The sequence below is a fragment of the Nycticebus coucang genome, chromosome 16 (assembly GCF_027406575.1).
Source record: "Nycticebus coucang isolate mNycCou1 chromosome 16, mNycCou1.pri, whole genome shotgun sequence".
NCBI lineage: Eukaryota > Metazoa > Chordata > Mammalia > Primates > Lorisidae > Nycticebus > Nycticebus coucang.
This window is the reverse complement of record NC_069795.1, coordinates 6,544,579-6,570,767: the sequence shown is the minus strand read 5'-3', so window position 1 is coordinate 6,570,767 and position 26,189 is coordinate 6,544,579. Positions and strand designations below refer to the sequence as shown.

General features: G+C 38.8%; 1 protein-coding gene across 2 annotated transcripts in view; it reads right to left on the bottom strand.

The window, feature by feature from the left end:
• BRWD1 (bromodomain and WD repeat domain containing 1) overlaps window positions 1-26,189 on the bottom strand; it is a 127,646-nt gene that overhangs the window by 75,460 nt on the left and 25,997 nt on the right. For both annotated transcript variants that reach the window (XM_053564255.1, XM_053564256.1), the window contains exons 10-18: window positions 24,747-24,817; window positions 23,685-23,785; window positions 21,422-21,462; window positions 20,307-20,405; window positions 15,405-15,555; window positions 15,052-15,186; window positions 8,629-8,757; window positions 8,269-8,494; window positions 4,905-5,087 (exon numbers count right to left, since the gene is read on the bottom strand). In XM_053564255.1, the coding sequence (XP_053420230.1) occupies window positions 4,905-5,087; window positions 8,269-8,494; window positions 8,629-8,757; window positions 15,052-15,186; window positions 15,405-15,555; window positions 20,307-20,405; window positions 21,422-21,462; window positions 23,685-23,785; window positions 24,747-24,817 (1,136 nt within the window). The remainder of the gene's footprint in view (window positions 1-4,904; window positions 5,088-8,268; window positions 8,495-8,628; window positions 8,758-15,051; window positions 15,187-15,404; window positions 15,556-20,306; window positions 20,406-21,421; window positions 21,463-23,684; window positions 23,786-24,746; window positions 24,818-26,189) is intronic.

Sequence of the window (26,189 nt, the reverse complement as noted above, 5' to 3'; positions counted from 1 at the left end):
ATAGTAAGAAGTTTCTATGTACCATTCCACAAAGTTCAGGTAAGTAACCTTAAAAACACGAAAATTATCACCTTTGTGTTCTAACAACGTAACTTAAAAAAACTTGCACAGACACCGAGAAATGCATTGTGTTATAACAAATATGCTTTTAAATAAGGAAAATTGAAAATCACCTAAGACTAGAAACAAAGAGAAAACAGATTGAGAAAATCATGAGCTGAACCTGCAGCAGCCTGGCAAATCAGTCAGGACTTGAGTTTTAATGTCCATATAGAAAGACCCTGACCCCACTGAAAGGATGGTCAGCCTTATAGCAAAATAACAGAAAAATTATTAACCCCGTTTTTTTTTGTTTTTTTTTTTTTCCAGTAAGGACTAAAATCAATCCTGAGCTCTCTCCCTGCTCTTTTCTCTCCCTGCAGCTGGCAGTCACCCTGAGGGGGCTCTGTTTTCATAACATCTGAAAAGCAGACAGAAAGGAAATGTAAATCTTTACCTTTTCATTCACCACCCCACTGCCTTTTAGAACCCGTTTTACAGCCTTGGAGTTCCTGGAGGAATGAGGTGTGAGTTTCAGGCTTCAGGCATATCTCAAGGGCAGAATTACCAACAGGATCAAAAACTACCTCTGGTAAGTCTGTCTCCAACTACAAGGCAAGCTACTTATCATCCAGCCACTAAGAAAAAAAGAGCACATGCAGCAGTTTTGCTGTATTTTATTAATTTGACTACAATCACTACTTTTTCTTCTCTTTGCCCCCCTTAAATTCAGTGCTGGCATTTCCCCGTCTCCCTTTCTTTGGGATGCCACACCATGCCCTGCTCTCTTTTTTCTCTCTCTTTCCCCACTCTTTCACACTCACTCCCTATCTCTCCCCTCTAAGATAAACTTTTTATTTTACATATATCCTAATCTCTATATGAGAAATTTTTCTCAACCTGAGCTGTGAGCACCTGAGCTTTCTACCACCCTAACACCCACCTATCAAGCACATAGTAAATGAGAAACAGCCCACCCTCCCCCCTCCTCCCCCCAAAACCCTGAATCTTTGCAGTAGTACACCCTAAACGTAATTCTAATCCACCTATTAGCCAAGAGAGTTGACTGGACAACTTTTCTATCTCAGCTAGAATTGAAATAACAAAATCAGGAAATCTTCCCTAGGAATTCACAAACATGGGCCTATATCTCATCCTTGTGAGGGGATTAAAATCGGATTACCCATGTAGTCGAACTCAAAAACTACAAAGATGGCAAGTTAAAGAATTAGTCCTTGCCGGACCTCATAAGCCGTCTTCCACCAAGGCTAGCATGTGTGAAATAACCACATGTCTTTGGAGCAGCCTAATTTTTACACCATTTTGTTCTTTTCAATAAAGGCAAATTTGTCAGATATTTAATTCACTGCTTTATAAAACTTCTTCCATAAAAAAGATCAAATAACTGTATAAAATATTTTACTATAAAAAGGACCCAAGTTGGTAATATCTAACAAAGTACCTGAAAAGACAAGCCCTTGACTTTGCTGCACTTTACTCACACTGATAGTTTTCTCCTAAAGATATATATTCTTAATCCAAAATGACACAGTGACACGTATCAACATAATAATATATGGGTAAGTTTCCAAAAGAACTTCAATAATATGATAAACACTATGAAATAGATAAAAGAAAAAGGAAACGAATATTACCAAAACGTATATTCAATCTCATTACTCATAAAGGAAAATTAAAAATGAAATCACATTACCATTTAACACCTATTTGAATGGTAGAAATCTAAAACCACCAAATACTGGAGAAGTGAATCAATATCATCCTTTATGTAATGATATCAAGAGTAGAAATTATACAACCACTGCAGACAACAGTTTAATTTTATAAAGTTGAAAACTCATAGGGCTATATGTAGCATTTTTTCCAACCCTAGATTAATATTCAAGAGAAATTCTTGCAAATGTGTGAGACACGCAAGACTGTTAATGCCATTTTCTTTTTTTTTTTTTCTTTTTATTTTTTTTGTAGAGACAGAGTCTCACTGTACTGCCCTCGGGTAGAGGGCCGTGGCGTCACACGGCTCACAGCAACCTCTAACTCTTGGGCTTACGCAATTCTCTTGCCTCAGCCTCCCGAGCAGCTGGGACTACAGGCGCGCGCCACAACGCCCGGCTATTTTTCTGCTGCAGTTTGGCCGGGGCTGGGTCCGAACCCGCCACCCTCGGCATATGGGGCCGGCGCCCTACTCAGTGAGCCACAGGCGCCGCCCTGTTAATGCCATTTTCTGTTGACAATTAACAAAACCTCAAAATTAGCCAAATGTCCACTGAAAGAATAAATGTATCATGTGAAAAAAGTCCCAAAAGTGGGCCAGGCACAATGGGTCACACCTGTAATTCTAGCACCCTGGAAGGCTGAAGAGAGTTGAGCTCAGGAGTTCGAGACCAGCTTATGCTAGAGTGAGACTCTATCTCTACTAAAAATACAAAAACTATCCAGGTATAGTGGCAGGTCCCAGCTACTCAAGTGGCTGAAGCAAGAGGAGCTCTTAAGCCCAGGAGTCTGAGGTTGCTGTGAGCTTTGATGACACCATAGCATTCTACCCAGCGTGACCACATAAGACTGTCTCAAAAAAAAAAAAAAAAAAAAAAAAGTCCCGGGTGGTGCCTGTGGCTCAATGGAGTAAGGCATCAGCCCCATATGCCGGAGGTGGCAGGTTCAAACCCAGCCCTGGCCAAAAACTGCAAAAAAAAAAAAAAAAAAAGTCCCAAAAGAATACATACAACCCAATCTTTTTAATAAAGTTAAACAGTTTTTAATAATGTATTTAAAAACAACAAAATTATATTTTTTAAAAGGCAAAAAAAGGACCTACATAAGATCCAGGATAATTGTCACCTGGGAGAGGGAAACCAAGGAAGACCACGTAAATATAAATGTAGATTACTACCATAATTTAAAACAAAAGAGGACCAGATGTGAACCAACGATAACAAAATGTCATAAACAAAGGGCTGACTGACACTACTGTGTACCTTTCCAAAATAACTCAATATATAAAAAGGAAGAAATAGAACTTAAAGCATTAGGCCCTTTAAAAAAAAATAATAATAGCTGGGCACAGTGGCTCATGCCTGTAATCCCAGCACTTGGGAGGCCGAGGCAGGTGTATTACCTGAGCTCATGAGTTCGAGATCATCCTGAGCAAGAGCAAGACCCCATCTCTAAAAGAAAAGTAAAATAATAGGGTAGACAGCGATCTGAAGAAACCATCCAGAGAACAGTACTCAGTGATAAAAAGCTAGAAAATAAGTAATCTCGGTCAAATATATTTTAAAAGTTTCCTTCTCCAGATAAAGGTATAGGTTCAGTTCAAAGAAAATTTCTATAAATTAAATTATTTTTTCCATCAGCTGCCACTACAAGGCAAGAATTAACAGTTGACGCAGGTGGGGCTTATCATCCTAGCACTCTGGGAGGATGAAAAGTGAGAACTGCTTGAGATCAGGAATTCAAGACCAGCCTGAGCAGGAGCAAGACACCATCTCTACAGGAAAATAGAAAAATCAACCAGGCGCAATGGTGGGCACCTGTAGTTACAGCTACTCAGGAGGCTGAGGCAGGAAAATCACTTGAGCCCAGAAGTATGAGGTTGCTGTAAACTAGGCACTCTAGTCTGGGCAACAGACACCGAGTCTCAAAAACAAAAAGAGTGGCCAGAAAAGGCAAAGTCTCCAATAGGCAAATAAAAACATTTAGCCAAAACAATTTTTTAGCATAGATACTTAAATTGGTGGCTGTGTCCCTAGTGCCCTTAGGCAGGTTTGAGATAGCAGGGTTTCTGGGATTTTATAGCATTCTAACATTCAACAGACATTCACCTTTCCCAGAGTTAGTTTTCATTTACATAACAATCATCCGTCTTCTCTAAACTATTCCCACTACCTATTTCTACATTGCATTATCAAGGACTCAGCGCTGAAAATTCAATTCAAGCCTTTCCATTCAGTAAGAAAAATTCCACACTATCCAGTTTGGTTTTTCAAAAATTAGAAATGTGAAAGCAAAGGAAAACTATAACTAAGTTTTCCTTTAAAAAAGTTTATCATTTGCTACTGTTTAATACAATTTTGTAAATACTCTATTTTTAGAGCAAAAAAAAGGTTTCAAAAGGGGGCGCTCGTAGTTCAGTGGTTAAGGTGCCAGCCACATGCCCCGGGGTCGGTAGGTTTGAACCCTGACAGAGCCTGCTTAAAAAAAAAAAAAAAAAAAAAAAAGCTGGGCTTTGTGGTGGGTGCCTGTTGTCCTGTTGTCGCAGCTACTAGGGAAGCTGAGGCAAGAGAATCGCTTGCACCCAGAGTTTGAGGTTGCTGTGAGTTATGACCCCAAGTCCTCTAGCAAGAGTGACAATTAAAAAAAGGGCAGGGGTTTTCAATAGCCTTTGATAGCATTTGAAAACTAAATACCATTTGTAAAGCTACCTTCAGACTACTACCTAAATTTTTTTTTTTTTTTTTTTTTTTTGTAGAGACAGAGTCTCACTTTATCGCCCTCGGTAGAGTGCTGTGGCGTCACACAGCTCACAGCAACCTCCAATTCCTGGGCTTAGGCGATCTCTTGCCTCAGCCTCCCAAGTAGCTGGGACTACAGGCACCCACCACAAGGTCCAGCTATTTTTTTGTTGTTGCAGTTTGACCGGGGCTGGGTTTGAACCCACCATCTTTGGTATGGGGCCGGCACCCCACCCACTGAGCCATAGGCGCCGCCCTGGACTACTCCCTAAATTGTACAAACACACTGCTTACTTAAAAGTTTCACACAGCATGTACCTTGCAAAGACTTCATTTACCCTTCAATTTCAATGAAGACATATTAAAGTAAAATATTTCTCATATATTTATTACCTCTTCGGGGTGTGTCTTCTACATTTGGAAGTCCATTTGGAATACCATCTTGATCTGCTCCCATTCTCTGATCTTGCTGCTGTTGCAACTGTCTTATCATTCCATCAAGAATACTAGACTCGGGGCTTCCTTCATTATCATTGGTTTGTAGGCTTATAATTTGTTCAATTACCTCTCCATCACCTACAAATTCAATTAATGAATATATAATCAAAATATGTATGAGCTGAAGACCAAAAAATAGCTTTCCTTAGACTACAAAAACGCATTCAAAATTGGCAGAATTCCTGTTTTCAAGAAATAACCAATTAAAAGATTCAAAGCCAGGCTCAGCATCCGTAGCACAGCAGTTATGGCGCCAGCCACACGCACTGAGGCTGGCGGGTTCGAACCCAGCTCCGGCCAGCTAAACAAGGACAGCTGCAACAAGAAAATAGGACATTGTGGCAGGCACCTGTAGTCCCATAGTATGACAGTGTCTTTAAAAAAAAAAGAACACAGAAATGCTTTATGTATACTTTCAATATCCAGAACATTAAAAAGACATGTACTCAAGTATAAGGCAGTAAAGAATACTATAACCGGCCAGGCCTAGTATCTCCCAGCTGAAATCCCAGCACTTTGGAAAGCCGGGGCAAAATGATTCCTTGAGGGCAGGAGTTCAAAACTAGCCTTGGTCAATACAATAAGACTTCCATCGCTACAAAAAATTTAAAAAATTGGCACAGCATGGTGGCTCATGTCTATAGTCCCAGCTACTTGGGAAGCTGAGACAGGAGGATCACTAGAACCCAGGAGCTACAGTAAGCTATGATCCCACCACTGTATTCCAGCCAGTGTGGCAGATTGAAAGGCGTCTCAAAAAAAAAAAAGAAAAGAAAAAAAAACAAAACACTGTAACTGCCAGTAATTTGACGCCATAGCTTTGATTTACGCTAAGGTGCCAAAATTTTATTTTTACTCGTACTTCTGCACCATCAGTGCAAGGAGAAACATTGTAAAAAAATGCAAATATTATCTCAGACTCCATTAAAGGTGGTAAATACACCTGGGGGTTGACAAACATACACTGACAATTCCTACCCTAAAGCAACCATTAAAAATAAAAATAGGGACAGCGCCTGTGGCTCAGTGAGTAGGGCGCCAGCCCCATATACCAAGGGTGGCGGGTTCAAACCTGGCTCTGGCCAAACTGCAACAAAAAAAATAGCTGGGCATTGCGGCGGGCGCCTGTAGTCCCAGCTACTTGGGAGGCTGACGTAAGAGAATTGCCTAAACCCAAGAGCTGGAGGTTGCTGTGAGCTGTAACGCCACAGCACTCTACTGAAGGCAACAAAATGAGACTCTGTCTCTAAAAAAAATAAAAATAGGTTGGGTACTGGTGGGCCTGTAATCCCTGCTCTTAAGACTGAGGCAATAGGAACTCGTGAGCCCAGGATTTCAAGTAAGCAGTCATCTATGACCACGTGCCACTCAACTCCAGCCTGAATGACAGAGCAAGACACTGTCTCTGAAAAAGTAAATAAATCAGTATTGATAATAAGACATTAGTGAAGGTAATTTGGAACACTAAGAAATAGTTACTCCCCAAGAAGGCAGGAAAGAAAAAAAAAGGAAATCACAAAGAACAGAAAGGATAAAGAGAAAATGAATAGGGGATTCAAACCTTATCACACTAACAATATTAAATGTAAATTACCTACAAATTCCAATTAAAAATGTTATCAGAGTTGATATACTGCCTACAAGAAAAAGACACAGATAGCTTAGAAGAATTGAAAAATAACATACCATGCCAACACTGACAAAAAGAAAGTTAGACTAGTTTCATATTAATATGAAATAAAAGTCTTCAAAACAAACATAATTTCCAGAGATACAAAGGAACATTATATAATGATCAAATAATCAACTCATCAAGGAAACACTCCAAAATGTGTAAGACATCTAATGAATGAGTTTAAAATAAAGTAAAAATTGATGTAACTGAAGATAAGACCTCGCCCAGTGGTTCATGCCTGTAATCCTAGGACTCTGGGAGGCCAAGAAGGGTAGATTGCTTGAGGTCACGAGTTCGAGACTAGCTGAAGCAAATGCAAGACCCCATCTGTACTAAAAATAGACAAACTGAAGCAAGAGCATTGCTTGAGCCCAAGTTGAAGGTCACTGTGAGCTATGATACCACAGTACTCTACCCAAGGTGACAGCTTGAGACTCTGTCTCAAAAAAAAAAAAAAAACAAAAAACTGAAGACAGATTCCACATTACAGTTGTTTATTTCGACCTCCATAATAGTCCTAAGCTGGAAATAAGCCAAATGTCCTTTACCTGTCAGTAAATGGATAAACAAATGATGATGTATCAATACATCCCATGAGGTACTACAAATCAATGAACAGGAACTACTGGTATATACAATATGAACACATCTCAACAGTACAATGCTAAATATGCCAAAGAAGCCAAGACACAAAAGACTTTATACTGTGATTCCATTTATATAAAATTCCCTTAAAAGATAAAAATTACAGGCTGGGCGTGTCCAGCACTTGGGAGGCTGAGGGTGGGGAAGGGGGACTGCCTGAACTCACAGGTTCGAGACCAGCCTGAGTCAGAGCAAGACCTCTGTCTCTTTAAAAATAAATAAATAAATAAAATAGCCAGGCGTTGTGGTAGGTGCCTCTAGTTCCAGCTACTCAGAAGGCTGAGGCAGGAGGATCACAGGAGCCCAGGTGTTTGAGGTTGCTGTGAGCTAGGCTGATGCCACTGCACTGTAGCCTGGGCAACGGAGTGACACACTAACTCTAAATAAATATAAAAATACATAACCTGAACCTATCAAGAAGAAATAGACAAACTGAAATTGAGATATTCTTTTAAATTTCTCATGTATAATCTTCAAATGTATTAGTATGATGAAAGCCAAAAAGTAAGAACCTGTTCCAGATTAAAGAAAATTAAGGAAATAAGAAAATTAAATTTCATATGTGGTTCCAAACTGAAATTAAGAGAACAGAAACAGCTTTAACAGACATTATCAGAATAACTGGCAAAATCTGACTATACATTATAGAGATAATAGTGTATAATATAGCACTCATTTAACACTGAGTGCTAAATGTCCTCATTTGGGTAGTTATTTAAGGTTACATAAGAAAAGAGCATTTGTAGAAAATATAGAATATAGAAAAATAGAAAATACTTAGGGATAAATGGTGTGTGACGTTCAGAATTTAAGTCTCAAGTGGTTGAAAAAATGGATATAGACACAGAAAATGCTAAAAACAAGTAATGCATAATATTAATGATTGGTGAATCTAATAGCATGGGAATTCTTTGAAGTTTAAAAAAAAACTACACTTACTTGTTGCCACATAGCCTAGCTGTGGAACCAAATGTTCATCTGCAGAATTTTCTCGGCCTGGTACTAATCTCTGATACTTAGTTGGATGAGGATTTCCGTCTACATCTACCAAGAATGGTGGAGGCATAAGATGAGGAGCCTGCTGAGTTTGCTCATCTAAGACATAATTATTAGAATCTCTAATCAGTGGTCGATAGTCAGTATGGAAGAACATCTGATCGGGAATCTAGAATAAAGTGAAGTTCACAGGATAACATTTTGAGGTTTTTGAATGTTAAAGAAAATATTGAACAGTTATAAAGTATTTCTAAAATATAGTTCATAGCTATTTTCCATGCTACAGAAAGCACTAAAAATTACCTTTTCATATGGTTTGCTGCATCCAAAACCAAATATCAGAAGATGTCCATGAGAATCTGTACAGGCAAAATGCTGTCCATCCTGTGAAAACTTACAGTCAAACACAGCTCCATGTCCTTGTCCTTCAATCTAGGAAACCCAGAGGGGAAAAAATTAGGACCGATTCTATGCAAGTGTTTCTGCTATATAAACTTTAATGTGGACAGCCTGCAACAATATATCCCTCTGAAAAAAAAGTAAAACAAATTTTGCATCAAGTATATACATCAATTAATATTATCAGAAAACAGAATTCATTCTAGATCCTACTAGCCTAAGTAAAAAATCTTGGCATCTTAGAATGGGTACAGGCGATTGCACTAATGTACACAGCTATGATTTAACAATAAAGAAAAAAAATCTTGAAAGAACTCATAAGCATTAATTCTCATATGATCAAATGAAGACTAATAAACCAATCCAAAGTAAAGGCTATCTTCTTACGAGTGAGTGACAATTTTATAAACTTTTGTTTTAGTATGTAAAAAAAGTATATAATATACTAGGTAAATGATTAAAGATCAATGACATGTAGTATTCATGAACTAAAATCAACACTTTTCTGGAATTTAAGGAGGGTTCTACCTTCAACTCACTAAGATGACTGACCACCACAAAAGTTTGGCAATGCTGTAGTCTCAAGGGTACATATTATAAATGCTTACGGCTACAGCTGCCTTACTTCAAAATCACCAGATTTCAGGAAGGCTATTCTAACTGTATCTTGAATGTCACCCTCAAGAGATTACTTGTAAACCGTTTTATTCTACCTTATAGACAGATTTAACATTATCAATTTATAGTTAAAGTAGTTATTTGGTTAACTGCATAGTAAAGAGCTATGCATTATTGTTTTAACTTTCAAATAACTTTTTTTTTTCCTGAGACAGAGTCTCACTTTGTCACCCTCAGTAGAGTGCCATGGCACCATAGCTCACAGCAACCTCAAACTCTTGGGCTCAAAGGATCCTCTTGCTTCAGCCTCCTGAGTAGCTGGGACTACAGGCATCCGCCACAACACCTGGCTATGTTTTTAGAAATGGGGTCTCGCTCTAGCTCAGGGTGATCTCGAACTCTTGAGCTCAGGCAATCCATCCTCCTTGGCCTCCCAGAGTGCTAAGATTACAGGTGTGAGCCACTGCACCCCACCTTTCCAATAACTTTGAAATAACTAAACTTTAAAACACTTAATACTTAAGTGTATTCTGTGTTGGAAAAATGAATCATTCATTAATTGCAAAAACCAACTCAATGTCCAAACAAGTCACTACTTGAAAAATGACACTTTGCTATTCCTATACTGTACATAAATGAGTGCCAATTAGCAAATATGGAAAAAATAAAACTAATGGCATATTCAGGGGCACTAGTGAATAAGATATGAACATAAATTTGTTATTTCTCATAATATAATAAGGGAAAGCGGCTTGGTGCTTGTAGCTCAAGCAGCTAAGGCACCAACCACATACACCAGAGCTGGTGGGCTTGAATTCAGCCTGGGCCTGCCCAACAACAATGACAATTACAACCAAAAAATAGGTGGGCGTTGTGGTAGGTTGTAGGCCTCCACTTGGGAGGCTGAGGCAAGAGAATCACTTAAGCCCAGGAGTTGGAGGTTGCTGTGAGCTGTGATGCCATGGTGCTCTACCCAGGGCAACAGCTTAAAGCTCTGTCTAAAAAGAAAAAAAAAAAAGAAGGGAAAGCATGTGTACCATTTTTTCCAACTAATCATCACAATATGGGAACACAAATTCACATACATGCTCTGTCCAGAAGTCACCTCTGCCAATGTATAACTTGTACCTTTGTACCACTTTGCACCCCTGGCCTGGGGCCTGTAGTCATAGGAAAGCAGAGGCAGGTGGGGAGGAGGTAGTAAGAGCTCAAAGCTGGCAAGTTCAGTATCATACATAATATGTATGAATCTAATGGCACCAAAAGCTTGTCTAGGGAGACTTGCTGAGAAGACCGTTTTTGTGACTGGGCAGACCTATTTAAGTCACACAAGCCAGACTTGGGTTTTTACCTATAATTTGAAAAGTCCTATGCAATAATTCCTGACAAAATGCAACCCGCAACTGTGTCTGGAGAATAAATCAATGTTAAATTGAAGTTTATTATTATTCATGAAATAACATTTCTACTAATAATTTACAACCTTGCATAGTATGTCTAGAAATGGAGAATGAAGAGTCTCTCAGCTGAGCAGTGAAGGTAAGGAGAACCCAGTAAACAAGTCCAATTTTTGGTGCCTGACTAGAAACAAAGTCATCATTTGCCCACTTGAGATTTTACAGATTATTCTCTGTCTTAAAGGCTGTTCAGCTTATATTCTGCATAAAGTCTAAATTAAGGTGGTTTTTTGTTTTGATAAGTTAAATTCAGGATGCAATACTGCGTTTTAAAGGATATGAATTTTGTGACCATAGAAAAATTATCCAGTACCCAATGTTTTTTCCAATAATTTGAATACACAGAGATGCTGCTTTCAGAGATGGCTACCGAAGTATCTGTAGCTTAGTGATGCTATTAAAAATGTTTTTATAGGCATTTAATTCTAATAAATAAAATACTGCATTTTTTGTAAACCTAACACCCTGGGAGGCCAAGGCAGGTGGACTGCCTGAGCTCACAGGTTCAAGACCAGCCTAAGTAAGAGCAAGATCCCTACCTCTTAAAAAAAATAGCCAGGATTTAGGCAGGACCCTATAGTCCCACCTACTTGGGAGGTTGAGGCAAGAGAATTACTAGAGGGCCAGACGTGGTGGCTCACGCCCATAATCCTAGCACTCTAGGAAGCCGAGGGAGGTGAATCACAGGTTCAAGACCAGCTAGGCATTGTTGCAGGCACCTATCGTCCCAGCTACTTGGGCAACTGAGGGAAGAGAATTGTTTAAGCCCAAGAGTTTGAGGTTGCTGTGAGCTGTGATGCCACGGCACTCTACCGAGGACGACAAAGTGAGACTGTCCCTCCCACAAAAAAAAAAAAAAAAAAGAAAGAAAACACTGCATTTTAAACAGTTAAAAAACTGTCCAGAATAAACATATTAGAACTTTGGGTTAAAAAACACACACACACACACATTTGGCTGGGGACGGTGGCTCACGTCTATAACCCATAACACTCTGGGAGGCCAAGAAGGGTGGACAGCTTGAGCTCACCAGATGAAGACCAACCTGAGCAAAAGCAAAACCCCCTTTCTACTAAAATTAGAAAAGAAAAAAAAAAAAAAAACTGAGGGAAGAATATCACTTGACCCCAAGAGTTGGAGGTTGCTGTGAGCTGTGATGCCACACACTCTACCCAGGGCGACAGCTTGAGACTCTGCCAAGAAAATAACAACAACAAAAAAAAACACCACATTTGAACAACATGGATTAGGATCCCAAGGTCTAAGAACCTCTTATCTATAGACATCTACTATACTGACTCAAAAACTAGACTGAATTAGAACTCACTATAAACTGTGAAGTGTTATTACACAAAACCTTACACAAAACCTATCTCACATATAAAGCCTTAACAATGTTAAAACTGTTTTACACCATTCCTTCAGAATTTAACTTGCTGAAATAATCATGTACAAGGATATGTAAGGTGTTACTGCCATGGATATTTTAGAAACCACTTAAATAATCAACAATAGGAAATTACATAAGCTACTTTTTTCTGAAACAGGCTGAATTTATACTTAAAAATATATTTGTAGTGAGCTTCATCTCAGGGATATGAGGCTAGTACAATATATAAAAATAAATAAATAAAAATATATTTGTAAATTTTTTTTAAATATTTGGAAAGGATTTTTACATAAAATATAAAGACTACAAAACTATGTGCAAGGGGGCCAACTAATAGAAAGTATTGATACAATTAGAAAATCTTCAATGGCTATATTTAAGGATAAAAATTTGATGAGAAACAAGATATTTACAGTTTATTGTTTATTTTATTTTTTTTTTTTTGTTGTAGAGACAGAGTCTCACTTTACTGCCCTCGGTAGAGTGCCATGGCGTCACACAGCTCACAGCAACCTCCAGCTCTTAGGCTTATGTGATTCTCTTGCCTCAGCCTCCCGAGCAGCTGGGACTACAGGCGCCCGCCACAACGCCCAGCTGTTTATATTTACAGTTTAATAACCAGCTGGGTGTGGTAGCTCACGCGGGTAATCCTAGTACTCTGGTAGACCAAGGTGGGTGGTTTGCCTGAGCTCAGCAATTGAGACCAGCCTGAGCAAAAGTGAGACTCCATCTTCTACTAAAAAAAAAAAAAAAAACAGCTGGGAGTGGTGGTGGGCACCTGTAGCTATTTGGGAGGCTGAGGCAAGAGAATCACTTGAGCCCAAGAAATTGAGGTTACTGTGAGCTATGATGCCATGGTACTATACCCAGGGCAACAGTAAGACTCTGCCTCAATAAATTTAAAGGAAAAAAAAAAAAAAGAGAGTTACTAAAAAGAATTAGTTCTAGGCCTGCCGCGGTAGCTCACACCTATAATGCTAGCACTCCTGGAGGCCGAGGCGGTAGATTGCCTGAGCTCACAGGTTCGAAACCAGCCTGGGCAAGAGTGAGACCCCGTCTCTAAAAATAGATGGGCATTGTGGCAGGTGCCTGTACTCCCAGCTACTCTGGAGGCTGAGACAAGAGAATCGCTTGAGGTCAAGAGTTTGAGGTTGCTACGAGCTGTGATGCTACAGCACTCTACGTAGGGTGACAAAAGCAAGACTCAGTCTCAAAAATAAGTAAATAAATAAAAAGAATTAGTTCTATAATTTAAAAGAGGGAAAACAGGCCACACCTGTAATCCTAGCACTCTAGGAGCTTGAGGTGGAAAGACTGCTTGAGCTCAAGAGATTCAAAACCAGCCTCAGTGAGAACTGTCTCTACTAAAAAATAGAAAATTAGCCAGGTGTGTGGCACGTGCCTGTAGTTCTAGCTACTCAGGAAGCTCAGGCAGGAAGATTACTTGAACCCAGAACTTTGAGGTTGCTGTGAGCTAGACTGATGCCACAGTACTTTAGCAGCAGCAATACAGTATGACCCTGTCTAAGAAAAAAAAAAAAAACAGAAAACAGTTACTTTGCAATGGCAAAACCTAACAGAAGCCACCTTAACCAAATATTTAAATTACCACCAATAGGGAGTGGAAATAAGCATCATGTACCTCCCAATATGATGCATGGAGAACACAATATAATTTATGTCTTACTCTCTTAAAAAAATGTGCAACTGAATCTAATCATCAAGAAATATCAGACATGCTCAGCACTCGCAGGTCAATGAGTAGGGCACAGGCCACATACACCGAGGTTGGCGGGTTTGAGCCCAGCCCAGACCTGCTAAACAACGACAACTGCAACCAAAAATAGCTGGGTGTTATACCAGATGCCTGTTGTCCCAGCTACTTGGGAAGCTGAGGCAGGAGAATTGCTTGAGCCCAAGAGTTTTGAGGTTGCTGTGAGCTGTGATACCACGGCACTGTACCAAGGGCGACATAGGACACTCTTGTCTCAAAAACAAAAGAAAGAAAGAGAAATAAAAAGAGAAAGGAAAGGAGAAAGAAAAGGAGAAGGAGGGAGATCAATCCAGGGACAGTGGCTCGTGCCAGTAATCCTGATACTTTAAGAGGCCGAAACAGAAGACCTCTTAAGGCTAGTAGTTCAAGATCAGCCTGAGCAACATTACTTTGCAATGGCAAAACCTAACAGAAGCCTAACAGAAACCTAACAGAACCTGTCTCTACAAAAAAATAAGAAAAATTTGCTGAGTGTGATAGTACACGCCTGATATCCCAGCTATTTGGGAGACTAAGGCAGGAGGATCACTTGAACCCAAAAGTTCAAGGTTACAGTGAACAGAGAACTCCAGAGCCTAGGCAACAGAGCAAGACTTATCTCCCCCCCAACCCTGAAAAAAAAAAAAGGAAGACAATACCAGACATAACTGAGGAACATTCTGTGACATTACTTGATTATTCGCCTATACTCATCAAAGGTTGATGGGCTAGAAAGAAAAAAAAAATGGCTGCATGCTGCTGACAATAAAAGAAAACCAAGAGAGATACAACTTAATGCAAGGAATGAGCTTCAATTGGACCCTAGCCCAAGCAGCAGAATTTCTCTCTATAAAGATAGTATTAAGACAGCTAACAAAATCTGAATACAGATCTGGATTAGATAGCACTATTTCATCAATGTTAAGTTTGCTGATTAATAAATGTAGTTGTGGCTATGTAAGAGAAATTCTAAAAATGTACAAGAGGATCCTAACTTGGTTCTAGATTAACATATATTTGCCAAAAGAAAAACAGCTGGAAAAACCCAATGATAACTAATACTCTATAAACAAACGCAAGCATGCATAAAGATATCTCAAGTCACTTACCATATTAAAATAATGTTTCACCTTGGTGCCTTTTGTAATGTCCCATATAAATATGCTGCCATCATGTCCTGCAGATAACATAATTCTGGAATCAAAGGGATGTGTCTCCAAAACAAATACTTCATCAGCATGTCCCTTTATTCAACAAAGTCATAACATTAAGGAGGGTTTACAAGTTACAAGATGAAATTTTAAAATGTATTAATACAATAATATATGCATTATTAAATATAAAAATTTCTAGTCAATTATTTAAGTGGAAGAAACTTGCTTAGGATATTAATTTTATAGCTTCAAAAATAAAATTATAGTTCAAAAAACCTGGTTTGTCATATTGTATAGAAACTACCTACCAATAAGTTATGAAGCAGTTGTCCAGTATAAGAATTCCACACTTTGAGAACATGATCATTCACAGCTGTGACAACAATGCTATCATTCTGATTCCAAGCTATCATAGTTACTTTGGGTTTCATAAATCTTTCCTCTTCTGAAGATAAGTCCCTAACAAAAAAATACATTATGTGTATACAAACTCATCTGGATGATACGCTATACAATGTATACAGTATTTCATCAATACAAAAATAACTAAAGAAATCCAATTCATGTGCCTATGAGAGTGCATCAGCCGTAACAGAGTATCTAGAAATTCAGTAGAGCAAAACCTAAGGGGGAGAGGATAATTCAAAGGCTGTTCAGAGATTGACTAAGGTTAGGGGACACCACTGCTGCTTATGAAAGCAAAGGTTTTCCTTTCTACCACTTTCCTATTATTCCTTTCTCCTCACCTGAATCCTATTGCTATATGCAATTTCTCTCTCCAGAGAATGAAAAATATTTTAGGAAAACAGAAAGAACACAATTCATCTTCATAATGCCATTGAAAAATACCTCACACACTCAATTTGTTGAACTATAAATGAGATCGTATTCAACTCTTTTTACATACTATGCAACTTCCCTACAGACTATTCTTACAGGCCTCTTGGTATGTATGGTCTTGGATACACACATCTGCAATGTTTTGCATGCTTTATAAAACTGATACATGAAGTTTTTCTGTTAACTAGTCAATAGTGAACAGTGTAGGGCAGAGAAAGGCCTAATTGGTTCTGAAATCACAGAACACATTTCAAGAAATTATAGGCCTCTAACATATTTTAATTAACAAAAAAACCCAGCTATATGGAATAAGTGCTACACAACAGCTATCTATGGAACATGAAAGAATAATTCTAATAAGGTTCGTTAGAAAGGGAGCAAGGAAGAGAACATTACGAGATAAAATGTAATAAAGGCTAAGACTTCACTCTTTAAAACTAAAAGGCTTTCCCAGTTAATAATTTTGAATTTACTAACAATGTCCCATTTTATTGTTTATTAGCCTAGAACACTAAATCCATCAATCCTTACATATAAATTACACTCTGCTTTTAAAGATTCAAAAATAGGCTCAGCATCTGTGCTCAGAAGCTAGGGTGCCAGCCACATACACCAGAGCTGGCAGGTTCGAACCCAGCCCAGGCCTGCCAAACAATGACAACTGCAACCAAAAAAAATAGTGGGGCATTGTGGCAGGAGCCCAACTACTTGGGAAGCTGAGGAAAGAGAATCACTTGAGCCCAAGAGTTTGAGGTTGCTGTGAGTTATGACACACAGTACTCAATCAAGAGCAACATAGTGAGATCTGTCTCAAATAAATAAATATTCAAAAATAATAAAGCTTTTTTTTTTTTTTGGTTCTGAGATAGTCTCACTCTTGTTGTCCAGGTTGGAGTGCACTGGTACAATTACAGCTCACTGCAACCTCAGACTGTTTTGTTTTTGAGACAGAGTCTTACTATGTAGCACTTGGGTAGACTACCCTGGTGTCACAGATCACAACAATCTCAAACTCTTGGGCTTACGCAATTCTCTTGCCTCAGCCTCCCAAGTAGCTTGGACTAGAGGCACTTGCCACGATGCCTGGCTATTTTTTTGTTGCAGTTGTCATTGTTTAGCAGGCCCAGGCCAGGTTCAATCCCGCCTGCCGTGGTGTATGTAGCTGGGCGCCCTAACCACTGAACTACAGGCACCAAGACAACATCAGATTTTTTGGACTCAAATCATCCTCCTGCCTCAGCTTCCCAGGTAGCTGGGACTACAGGTATATGTTAACATATCCAGTTATTTTTTGTAGAGACAAAGTCTCACGATTTTGCTCAGGCCCATTTCAAACTCCTGGCCTCAAGGAATCACCTGTCTCAGCCTCGCAAAGTGCTAAGATACTAGGATTCCAGGTATAAGCTAACATTCCTGGTCAAAAATAGTAAAACTTTAAATGAGAAAAGATTATTACCAAAATGAAGAAGAAAAAAAATTTTTTGGAGATAAGAGTCTCATTCTGTTACCCTAGATAGAGTGCCATGGCATCATCAAAGCTCACAGCAACCTTGAACTCCTGAGTTCAAGTGATCCTCTTGGCTCATTTTTAGTTTTTCTATTTTGCCTTGAACTCCTGAGCTCAAGCAATTTGCCCACCTTGACCTCCCAGAGTGCTAGGATTTTCAGGTGTGAGCCACAGCACCTGGCCAACAGAAGGAAATTACAGGAAAATTTCTCTATGTGAATAAAGTATGGCAGCAAGAAAGCCAAGCAGTTTTCAGTCTCATTTAAAAACTTTACTCATTTTGACATATCTTCCTATTTTGCCTATTAACTGTTCATAGGTAAATATGATCTCAAATTATCTTCATACCCATTCTCCCTTATTATTTCAACTAATGAAGGACTAACAATTGTTTTCACACTGAGATGTTCCCTTTTAATGTAATGGTAAACATTTAATTTATGCACAAGAGGTATCAAATTTCCAGTATATATTTCTTTTCATTCTCTACCACATATAATACTAACAAAAAAATTAAGATCACGTTTATTTTAAAAACCATAACCATTCCTTGCATACCACAGAGAATTTAAGTCAATTTCTGTTACTGAAAATAAAGCAGACATGACTTCTAAAACATTTCTCAGATGTGAAAAAGTATAAAGAGGCTCGGTGCCCCTAGCACAATGGTTACAGGTACCAGCCACATGCACCAAGGGCGGTGGGTTCGAACCCAGCCCAGGCCAGCTAAACAACAACAACAAAAAAAAATAGCCAGGCGTTGTGGTGGGCACCTGTAGTCCCAGCTACTTGGGAGGCAGAGGCAAGAGAATCACTTAAGCCTAGGAGTTTGAGGTTGCTGTGAGCCGTGACACCACAGCACTCCACCGAGGGCAAGATAGTGAGACACTGTCTCAAAAAAAAAAAAAAGCATATTTGGGAAAAAAAACTCTAAAGTAAAATTTATGACTTTAGATTTCTATTACTTACAGTGTAATTAAAGCAATAACAGTACAGAAGAACCTCTTAAGTTGACCACCCAAGAGACCATACTAACTGGTCAATATATGGAGAAGGTCAACATAAAGAAGCAGGAGCACTGTACTGATACGTACATGCGGTGCATGTCGGGGGTCTATAAAAATTATATCAACTTAAGGAGGTGGTAAGTGTAAGCAAGTAGGCAACTATGGAGGTTCTACTGTATTTGTAACAGGCAAAAGAACACTGAACTGTCTATTCTATGCCAAACCATGCACTAGAAGTTTTCATGATATCATTTTAAATTCAAGTAGCCTTCATTTCTCAGATAATGTAACAAACTAAGAAACACTTCTTTTGTCTTTTTTTTTTTTTTTTGAGCCAGAGTATCACCTCAAACACTTGGACTTAAGCGATTCTCTTGCCTCAGCCTCCCACATAGCTGGGACTTTAAGTGCCCAGCACAACGCCCAGCTATTTTCAGAGATGAGGTCTCGCTCTGGTTCAGGCTAGTCTTTAACTCATGAACTCAGGCAATCCACCAGTCTTGGCCTCTCACAGTGCTAGGATTACAGGCATGAGCCACTGTGCCAGCCCAAGAAATAAATACATTAAATGACATTCTCAAAAACTCAATCACTGAGCCCAGTCTGGTGGCTCTCACCTGTAAACCCAGCACTCTGGGAGGCCAAGGTGGGCAGATCACCTGAGCTCAAGAGTTCAAGAAATGCCTGAGCTAGATAGAGACCCCGCCTCTAAAAAAAATGGCCGGGCATTATAACACACGCCTGTAGTCCCAGCTACTCAGGAAGCTGAGGCAAGAGAACTGCTTTAGCCCAAGAGTTTGAAGTTGCTATGATACCACAGCACTCTACCGAAGGTGACAAAGAGAGACTCTGTCTCAAAAAAAAAAAAAAAACCCTATCACTATAAACAGTGTAAGTGGTATTTAAGCCAAGGTCTGATTCCAAAATATGTATCCTTTCTACCATCCATACTGCCACCCAGTATACACAAACCAAAAAATAACGTCTTTCAAATTTGTAATACTTAGAAGCTTATCTCAAAGAAGCTCAAAACAAGCTTCAAATTTTGATGCAGTGGGGCTGAGAAACATGCTTTCAAAGCCATTTTAACAAGTCAAAATTTAAGCATGCGAAATTCCCCTTAGAGCTCAATTTTCTACTTAAATCTTAATAAAGCATGTTTGCTTATTTTATCCTCCATTCTAACTCCAAAGTATCTTTTAAAAATTTCAAAAATCTTATCTGTACAAAAGTAAAATTTCTGCACTTAGTATATTAATATCTGAGTTAATTGTGTAAATTTTTAATTGTAAGAGGCTTTGAATGCAACTCCTAAGGTCAATGCTTTGAGCAATAGTAGGTTAAGTACATGTTTTCCTTTGCTACATAACTATAAGGATAAATTCTTTTGAATACAATTATTATTAACTAATAATACCTGTTTATCAATTATGCACTAGGTAGCAATTCACTTAATAGCTCCTCATAATAGGAATATAATCCCCCCAGCAAAATAACCAACAAGACGACACAGAAAGAGACAGAGAGGGCGGCGCCTATGGCTCAGTGAGTAGGGCGCCAGCCCCATATGCTGAGGGTGGCGGGTTCAAACCCGGCCCCGGCCAAACTGCAACAAAAAAAAAATAGCCAGGCGTTGTGGCAGGCACCTGTAGTCCCAGCTGCTCGGGAGGCTGAGGCAAGAGAATCGCATAAGCCTAAGAGTTAGAGGTTGCTGTGAGCCGTGTGACACCACGGCACTCTACCCGAGGGCGGTACAGTGAGACTCTGTCTCTACAAAAAAAAAAAAAAAAAAGAAAGAGACAGAGAGACTAAGTATCTGAAGTATCTATGATGCACTTGTAACAATCTCAACTTACCCTGAGATTCTGGTAGCCATATCCAATAAAATGCTTCTCCACTCTAACTGTTCAAATCTCCAAATCCGTGCTGTTCCATCTCTGCTACCACTTAGGAACCTTTAAACATCAGGGAAAGTTCTTATACTCACATACTTGTCACCAAAAACCACAATTAAAATAATTTGCAAAATAATTGTTAACATAGCTGTCTTGAAAACAGGTGAAGCTACAGGTGTTAATTCTAAAGACAAGTAGGTATTTAGGGCATATCAGAATGGAAAAAAAAGGGTATGCTATGATTTGCCTGGCCATACCAAAAAACACACATTTCAAACTCAACCAATAGCTTTTCAGACAAAGTGAATTTTGAGAAGACAATGTACAAGAACTACCTAGAGAAGGGGAAAAATAAGAAAACTTTTAATGTATGGGGAAATTAATAAAAATAGAAGCTCCATTTTCAGCAATGTAATCCTTAATTCATCACCTATTAACAAATTAAGGCATAAAAAATGCAGTTTAGAAAAGGTACCTGACACAATGTGGACAAGGAAAAAGATACAATTTAAATAATAATTTGTTGCAGGGATACAACATAGTGGTTGGTCTTTTTTTTTTTAACCTACTCAAACATAAGGAATTTCTCCTTAATTTTTTTAGTAAATCAGACATCTGGCCAAAGAAAAACAACTTTGGTCACAAAAACCTACAAAAACTATAATTCTAAAACTTACATTTCATGTGTTCCCCTCCCTGTCCTAGACACTTTTCATTCAATTAATATATTTACCAATAAATGCCTGCAACATACAAAGTAATAGTGACTATAGTTAATAATAATAATGTATTGTGTTATTTTAAAATTGACAAAAATTTTCAATGTTCTCACCACAAAAAAAGGATGTGAGGTGACAGATGTCAATTAGCATGAGTTATTCATTCCACAATGTAAACACATATCAAGATATCACAATATATCCCATAAATATATACAATTATTATTGTCAATTAAAAATAAAATTTTAAAGACTACTACTAAAGGGAAAATATATGCAAAGTGATATATTAGCTATACTACTATACCGTGTATTTTATTTGCCTAAAAACACACACAAACACCAACACACACTTACCGATCACCATTGTTACAAAATTGGATGCTATCTACTTTATCCTAAAGGGGGAGAGAAACAAATACAAAAATGATCACCTACAGGGTTTGTAAATTAAAAACAAAACAAAACAACAGTTTCAGTGTTAGAAGCACATTTGCTTCAACAAGCAAGATGTGCTCTCAAGAGCTTAGCCCTATCAGTCAAGTTTTGTAGTTTTAATTGCAAAGACTAACTATGAACCTAACAAGACTGCTAAGATGCAGCTCTATTTTCAAAGAGGCAACAACCAGCAGGAAAAAAAGCCTTGTTTCTAAAATTAAAGCTATATGTATAATTACAGCTGTTTAAAATGACTTACGTCCTGGGCCTGCCAAACAATAATGACAACTACAACCAAAAAATAGCCAGGCATTGTGGTGGGCGCCTGTGGTCCCAACTACTTGGGAGACTAAGGCAAGAGAATCGCTTAAGACCAAAGTCGGTAAGGCGCCGGCCCCATATACCGAGGGTGGCGGGTTCAAGCCCGGCCCCGGCTGAACTGCAAACCAAAAAATAGCTGGGCATTGTGGCAGGCACCTGTAGTCCCAGCTGCTCGGGAGGCTGAGGCAAGAGAATCGCTTCAGCCCAGGAGTTGGAGGTTGCTGTGAGCTGTGTGATGCCGTGGCACTCTACCGAGGGCAATAAAGTGAGACTCTGTCTCTACAAAAAAAAAAAAGACCAAAGTTGGAGGTTGCTGGTGAGAGGTGATGCCACAGCACTCTACCCAGGGTGACAGCTGAGGCTCTGTCTCAAAAACAAAAAATAAAATAAAATAAAATGACTTACATAAGGCGGCGCCCATAGCTCAGTGGGTAGGGCACCAGCCACATACACCCAGCCTGGCAGGTTCGAACCCGGCCCAGGCCAGCTAAACAACAATGACAATTCCAACAACAACAACAACAACAACAAAATAATCGCCTAAGCCCAAGAGCTGGAGGCTGCTGTGAACTGTGTCGACACAGCACTATATCAAGGGCAACAAAGTGAGACTATCTCTAAAAAAAAAACTAGCCGGGCGTTCTGGCAGGTGGCTGTAGTCCCAGCTTGTTGGGAAGCCGAGGCAACAGAATCACTTAAGCCCAAGAGTTTAAGGTTGCTATGAACTGTGACACCACGGCACCCTACCCAGGTGACAGCTTGAGACTCTGTCTCAAAAAAAGACCTACGTGAAAATGAAATGTGTATAAACTTATCAAAGTATAAACACTTTAAAGCAGCTAAAAACAAGGCATCTGGGCTGGGCAGCTGTAGTACAATGAATGGTTAACACACCAGCCCCGTGCAGCTGGCATAGCGGGTTCAAATCCAGCCCGGGCCTGAAAAAACAAGATATTTGATGACTACTTCTGTACAAAAAATATTAAGTGATTTGAACCTATGTTTATCAAATAACCTCTGGATATGCGTTGGCTTCCCTAAAACCCTCTATAGAAGTAAAGAGGACTGGATCCCTGACCAGTATTCCAGAATATTGACAGTTCTTTATCTTACTATTCTTATTTCATGAGTTTGTTTAGGATAAATGGGCCCACTATAAAATATTAGCACTCTCAAAATGCTGTCTTGAGTTACCAATGAGATTCTTCCCCTTTAAATATAATTTCTCTTGGGCCAGGCATGGTGGTTCACACCTATAATCCTAGCACTCTCAGAGGCCAAGGAGGGTGGATGCCTGAGTTCAGGTGTTCAAGACCAGCCTGAGCTACAGCAAGACCCCATCTCTAAAAATAGCCAGGCGTTGTGGTGGGCATCTGTAGTCCCAGCTACTTGACAGACTGAGGCAAGAGGATTACTTGAGCCCAAGAGTTTGAAGTTGCTATAAGCTATGATGCTAGGGCAACTCTATCAAGGGTGACAAAGTGAGACTCTTTCTCAAGGAAATAAATACATAAATAAATATAATTCCTCTTATGCTTAAGTTAAAATTAGAATAGAATTAAACAAAACCCATGTTGTACCTAGACATTTCTATTTTATACATGTACAAAAATATCCACATTTTAACTGTCAAATTCAGCAAAAATTTAAAAGAATGTTACAACCAACACATTATTTCAGAAGAGCAACTGTCACTTAATATTTAAATTTAATAAAATAACCACACCAAAAAACTTATAAAATTTATCTGTTTAACACAAAAATAAAAGTAAAATTAGAACAAATAATGATTTCTCTTAGCAATAATAATAGCAATAGTATTAATAAACAATCTATAGAATTTTAAAATAAAGATGCTTACAGTGTGGCTTTCAAGTTCTGCGATTTTTTCAGGTGCTTCAAAACCCAAAAAGTACATTCTGATTACATGATCAGTACTACCTGTGGCTAAAAACATACCACCTGAAATAAATCAAATTTCTATTATTAAAATATAGAAAAAGTAAGATCCCTTATTACAAAACTAAGTTTATCTCCAAAGATCCATTTCCTAACTTTTACATAAAGAACTCAGAAAACTATATTTGCAGCTTTAATAAACAAAATTAACTGAATCTATAAATGTTCACAATCTCCCACAATTAAGTGTGGCAACATGGGTCCCACTTTAGTGCCAGTGTCAGGGGTCCTCAAACAGCTGCCCATGGGCCACATGAGGCAGTGTGATTGTATTTGTTCCCGTTTTTTTTTACTTCAAAATAAGATATGTGTAGTGTGCATAGGAATTTGTTCATAATTTTTTTTTTAAACTACAGTCCGCCCTCCAATGGTCTGAGGGACAGTGAATTGGCCCCCTGTTTAAAAAGTTTGAGGACGCCTGCATAGGATTCTAAAGAACTTTACACACATAACACTAGCTCTGGAAGACAAAATTCACTTATTGAGGTTTTCAGACTTTTATAAGGAGACAGGTTACCACACAAGTGTTCAGTGAAAAGAAAAAATGACAACCAAACATGTCCGTAAACGGGGGGAGAGAATAATTTTACCAAGATATTACATATGAAAAGCAAATTAAAACTACCAAAACTATGCAGTTTAGCCTGAAAGAAAAACACAATTTTGGAATATTCGTGTGGGGCACATGGCATAGAAATTGCTCCTACAGACATCTTAAGTCTCTTTTTTGCCAGCTATCTCTTATATCACTCACACCCTAATTACTAATAGAAATTAGAAAAACAAAATGAAAGAAAGACTGGAAGACAAGAAAGAGGCTAATTAAATGAACATACATTAAACCTAATAAAATGAACATCAGAAGTAATTTACCATCTATCTAATAAAGGTTCTTAATAATAAAGTGGTCACTTAATAAATGCTAAAATAAAACTACAAAAAAATTTATTAAGTAAGTTCTTACCAACACTAAAAGAGGAGCAAAGCATTTGAACACCAGGCCTAGGCTTTTCAGTAAACTTCAGGGGACGTGGACTTTAAAAGAACAAGATAATGCATTAAAATCCATTAGTTTACCACATTAATACAGTTTAAAATATTGACTTTAATTTAGCATATATAGGCCGGGCGCGGTGGCTCATGCCTGTAATCCCAGCACTTGGAAAGCAGAGGCAGGTGGATTGCCCATAGGTTCAAAACCAGCCTGCCCAAGAGCGAGACCCTGTCCCAAAAAAATAGCAAGGCACTGTGGCGGGCACCTGTACCCCCAGCTATTGGGGAGGCTAAGGCAAGAGGATTATTATAATCTTTCTTCTTTTTTTTTTTTTCCTCAAGAGATGGGTGGCAGAGGTCTTGTTATATGGCCCAGGCTAGACTTGAACTTCTGGGCTCAAAGAATCCTCTAGCGGGTGGCACCTGTGGCTCAGTGAGTAGGGCGCCGGCCCCATATGCCGAGGGTGGCCAGTTCAAACCCAGCCCCAGCCAAACTGCAACAACAACAACAACAAAAAAAAAGAATCCTCTAGCCTCAGCCTCCCAAGTAGCCAGGAACCAACACAGGTATACCGTGCCTGGCTATACCTTACTGTATACCACATTATTTCTACATATGCTATTATATCTGAATGGATTTTAGAAAACACTGTCTAACTCCAATCTTCATGTCAATCCTACTGCACATAAAGCATAGGCCTACTAACCCCACTGTTTTGAGTGAGGTACTCACAGTCTAAGTCAGCGGTTCTCAACCTGTAGGTCGCGACCCACAGGAACTGTATTAAAGGGCCGCAGCATTAGGAAGGTTGAGAACCACTGGCTAAGTGACCTTAACATCAAGCTTGCAGAACAGGATATAAATCAACGGGGAATACAGCACAGTCCAAAAGAAATGGAATGTAAGCCACATATGTAACTTTAAAAGCAGCCACACTTTTGTAAAGAGAAAATTAACTTTATTTCATTTAACCTGATATATACAAATGTTATTATTAATAACATTTTAATGAGCTACCTTAGATTCTTTCATATTAAATACTTGAAAGATGCCAGGGTGTATTTGATACTTCTAATACAACACAACTCAGTTTTCTTTTTCTTTTTTTTTTTTTTTTTTAAGACAATCTCACTTTGTTGACCTTTGTTGAGTGCCATGGCATCACAGCTCACAGCAAACTCTAACTCTTGGGCTCAAGTGGTTATCTTGTCTCAGCCTCCTGAGTAGCTGGGACTATAGGTGCTCGCCACAACACCCAGATATTTTTAAGACACGGGGTCTTGCTCTGGGTCAGGCTGGTGTCGAACCTGTGAGCTCAGGCAATCCACCTGCCTCAGCCCCCCAAGTGCTAAGATTATAGGTATGAACCACCATGCCCAGCCTCACAACTTAGTTTTCATCAAAAATATTTAA